This window comes from Vigna umbellata, chromosome 1 (assembly GCF_029865625.1).
Source record: "Vigna umbellata cultivar VRB3 chromosome 1, Vumbellata_1.0, whole genome shotgun sequence".
In the NCBI taxonomy this organism is placed as follows: domain Eukaryota; kingdom Viridiplantae; phylum Streptophyta; class Magnoliopsida; order Fabales; family Fabaceae; genus Vigna; species Vigna umbellata.
The window spans coordinates 86,532,496-86,536,906 of NC_142165.1; the positions used below are offsets into that span (position 1 = coordinate 86,532,496).

At 40.5% G+C, this 4,411-nt stretch overlaps 1 protein-coding gene across 1 annotated transcript; it reads right to left on the reverse strand.

The window, feature by feature from the left end:
* Positions 1–232: 232 nt before the first annotated feature.
* LOC124837191 (uncharacterized) lies at positions 233–2,852 on the reverse strand. Its single transcript, XM_047312485.2, has one exon. It carries the CDS (start codon positions 2,380–2,382, stop codon positions 379–381), a length of 2,004 nt encoding a protein of 667 aa, XP_047168441.1. The 5' UTR covers positions 2,383–2,852; the 3' UTR covers positions 233–378.
* Positions 2,853–4,411: the final 1,559 nt, after the last annotated feature.

Sequence of the window (4,411 nt, forward strand, 5' to 3'; positions counted from 1 at the left end):
ATGACAGTGGGAAAATTGAACATGACAAGCATCATGTATCGGCCTCAGTGCTTTCAGTAGAACAAAAATTTGCTACTAGTACAACCCAGAGGCAATGGAGGTAGCGTTTTGTAGCTGTTTAAGAAGGCACGATTACAAAGTATAACTTTATAACTGTTTTCATGATCGGTTACAATTTGTATCATATGAGAGGGTCAACTGGAGAGGTAGGAAGGGGAGTCAGAACAAATGGTTTAGGCAAACAAATCTCTTTATAGTTAAAAACAGATCTGAACAATGGGACAAGGCATTTGATTGTATATACACTCACAAGAGCAATGGATTAGACATGAATGATTGACAAACCTCAAAACCACACCAATGAATTACTAACTCTTCCTATTGATGTAACTTTTGGAATCCTCTTGAACCTCTAGACTGATAAAGCTCAAGCCTGCCTTTGGATTCCTGCAACAAAGCCTCGATGGTTTCATCCTGCGTCACGCTAGGTTGCTTCGAAGCCCATTCCAGCACTCCAAGAACCTCGGCCCGAGCAAGTTCCTCACTGTCTGGCACATGCAATGCAATGTAGGAGAGCAGAACCAGTGCTGAAATCTGAACTGTCTGTTCTCCAAGATACACAAGCTGGACCAAGTGCTTTGCACCGCCTGCGCTTATAATTGCCTTGGAGTGATCAAGGTGGAGGTAGTTTTCCGAGCAGGCAAATTTTGTGAGAGAGATTGCCGCTTCCCTTGACACTTCTGCTTCTCTTTCATCAAGAAGACGGACCAAGGGACCGATTATCCTTGTCTCTGTTGCCCGGAATGTCCTTGCCAAATTCCCTATAGCCTTTATGCAAGGAATAAGGAGTTTTGTATCTTCCTTCTCAATGATCTTGAGCACTTGATCAACCGCCGCCTTACAAGCAGGAGAGTTGGGTTTGAAAGCTGATCTTCTCAATTCTGCATCTTGTTCTGCCACTGCCGTGATCTCCTTCACTGCCAAGGCACAATTGTACTTCACATCTTCAGACCCTTTCTCTAGGAGAATGGCAAAGCACAACAGAGCCCTCGATTCAGTGATGCTCCGACAATTGGCTACGTTGCCCTTGGCGAGCTGCCGGAGGGCTCTTGCTGCCATTGCTTTCATGTAAGCCTTGTTCTCTGGGTCCTCCAGTTCCCTTCCCTTCATGTTAATCCCAGAGTAGGTATAGCTTTGCTGGTGGGACTGATGGCTTTGCTTGCCATTGCTATTCCCATTGGCCTTTGGCTGAGCACCCTGTGGGTTCTGAGCCATTCCATTGTCATCATTGGACTGTTGCTGCTGCTTGTTGGCAGCATGCAATGCCATGGTACTTGTGACCACTTTGTGCATCTGATTTGTGGACTTATCACCCAAAGGATGCTGCATGCGACTCTGCATCAGCTTTTCCTCATCTTCACTCTCCTTTTTCAAACTATTACCATTAGAGTTATTACTAGCCATAACAACAGCATGGATTGAGGTGGGTTTGTAGCTAGCAATTGCGTATTTACTGTGCTCCTGGACGGTTTCGAAAGCAAGATGACTTACAAGCAAGCGAACGATATTATGCTGAGCGAAAAGATCTGGACATTTAGGGTACTTGGCGGCCAACTCAGACACGGCCCAGGCAACAACAGCTTGAACTTTCATAGGACCTTCTTTGAGGACTTTGGCGAAGACAGAGCACACCCCCGCGTGGATCATAATCTCCACGCTCTCAGGGTCACGGCCAAGAAGCCCAATAGCCCTGGCGGCGTTCTCTTGACCCTCTTTTTTACCCTCCTTCATCAGCTTCAACAAGGGTCCAACCCCACCCTCCTCGATGATCAACTTCCCGTAGCGGTCGTTGTCACGTGCGAGCGACACCAACGAAGCGGCCGCGTCAGATCGGTCGTCGAGAGAGCCCGTGTGGAGGGTCGCCACCTGCTCCCAAATGAGGCCCAAAATGGGCTCGTTGGCAGCTATCGGAGGGAGGCCGAGATACTCGTCACCGCGATCCTCCGCCGGAGCCGACACCCGGAGAAGCCACGACACGTCGCCGATGGAATTCTCGAGTTGGGACGACATCTTGCGAAACGCCGCCGTCGGAATGATGCTGAACACGCGCTTCATGAGGCCGTTGGCGCGGCATTTCAGAACCAAAGCCAGCGCCTTGTCGAGGACGAGTTCGGTGTCGGCGATTATGCGCCGCGTCGGACGCTCGTACAGGTCGGAGCTCGCACGCGCTGCTTGTCGAAGAAGCCCCGCGAGTTTTTCGGTCTTGGATTTGAGTTCTAAGCACTCTTGCTTGAACGAGGAACTGGCCTCTTCCGCCGCCTTGGTGACTTGGTCCGCCAATTGGATCGGCTTCGCCAACAGTTGCTTCACTATCTCAGACATGGTTCACTTGTTCAAGAGTCCGATCCAAAACCCAAGTTGCAAAAGCTCGAGCCTTTATTAAAGAAGGGAGTGATTAGCGAAAAAGGGTTGGATTTGGTTGGTTTTGTGGACCAACAATCTCGGCTTTGATGGAGGGAAAACGGCGAGGTTGTTGAAAGGTGCCAAGAGAATGATCTGGCAATTGTCTGCAAGTGAATATGTATAAGTGTGAAGTGATGACGATGATGTTGTGTGCCGCTCTTAGGTCTGATGCGGGGCTTGAGGGCATGATTTGTTGAAATATTGGAACTTGATTTGTGAGAAAGTGCTGGGGTGGACGGGTCTTACAAGATCGAACGCGCTTTCTTCTTTTTATATAAAAAATTTAGCCTTTCGACTGTAATCGCTACCATGACAAGAAAGAAAACTATTTAGGAATTCATTGATTTCTTTTTGGAGAAACTGGTAGGTAAAATGGAAGAGAGAAGATAAATATCTGAAACGGGTTAATAATAGTAGGTTTTCGAGATTTGAAAGGTATTAATTTTGCATGAAAAAGAGACTGCCAGCGTTATCAACTTATCAGATTGGGTCACCATAGATTTAGAAATAAAGTGTGGCCACATTATTAAAAGCATCTCGATTTAGTTGGTTGAGTTTTGTTAATGTTTACAGACAATCCTGATAAATACAAGTGAGTTCTATGGAATGCATATATTCAATTTAAATTAAAAAATAAAACATAGTAATAAATTAAGAGCATTGACAATTAATAGTAAATTTCTACTTTGGTGTTTAAAGTTCTTTTAATAATAAAAAAAAGGTTTAATTGCTTCCTTTGTCCCCAGTTTTGTTGAATTGTGTCAAATTCATCCTCATTTTTAAAAAAAGTTTCATTGTCATCCTCACGTGGTGTAAAAGTTTCATTGTCGTCCTCACGTGGTGTAAAAGTGTCAATTGAATCCAAACATAAAAAAATTTGTGTCAAAGTAGTCATTTTTCCTATATATCTGTGTCTTCCTTTCATACAATCAAGTACAGATATTCATTTTACCTTATCCAATTTAAGGCTTTTCATAACTCCAGAGAAGTGACATATGAAAGGAAGACACAGAGATATAGGAAAAACGACTACTTTGACACAAATTTTTTCTATGTTTGGATTCAATTGACACTTTTATACCACGTGAGGACGACAATGAAACTTTTTTAAAAATGAGGATGAATTTGACACAATTCAACCAAACTGGGGACAAAGGAAGCAATTAAACCTAAAAAAAAATGTACATACTTCGAAAACTTGTTAAGTTTTAAATTATATTGTTTCTTTTTAAATTTGAAAACGTGGTTTCAAAAACCAGACTTTGAAACCTGAAAATTGTTTAACATATATTTCTTTCTCAATCACTGCATTTAAAAATAACAGACGTTTCATCTCCGTTCAAAAGAGTGTGATGTTTCCTTTACCACTAATTACAAGCATAAATATGATTAATCTAAATACAAGTGTAAAGTTTTGAATAAACTAACTTTTTGTTTCTTCTACATTTTTTATCATTATCATATTGCTTCATCTGTCATCTCCATCTTATTGTTGAAAGTGGCTTTAAAAATCTATATGTTGGAAACCTATAACTTATTACACAACTAAAATATTCAGAAACACAGTTTTCAATTTCTTCAACTTTGTTATTGTAATCTTATTTTTTAACATAAACAAGTCACAATTTTCAACTTTCACTATCACAGGCAATTCGTCTCTGGACTATTCTTTTTTTCTATATATATAACATTATAATTTTATTTATTTTTAAATATTTCTTTTCAAATTTTATTCATATTTTTTTATTACTTATATATATATATATATATATATATAGGTGAATCTTTTAACATATGAGACAAAAATGAAAGAATTCTAATATAATTTTCATCTTAAGATGATTTTGAGTTGGATCTTAAATATACAATTATAGTAATACTTGTAAGGAAGAATTAGTTATTATTATTATTATTATTATTATATTTAAATAAGATTGTTCCAATAAGA

Excerpts from the sequence above, each read along its gene's own strand:
- LOC124837191 (XM_047312485.2), bottom strand. The coding sequence starts at position 2,382 with ATGTCTGAGATAGTGAAGCAACTGTTGGCGAAGCCGATCCAATTGGCG.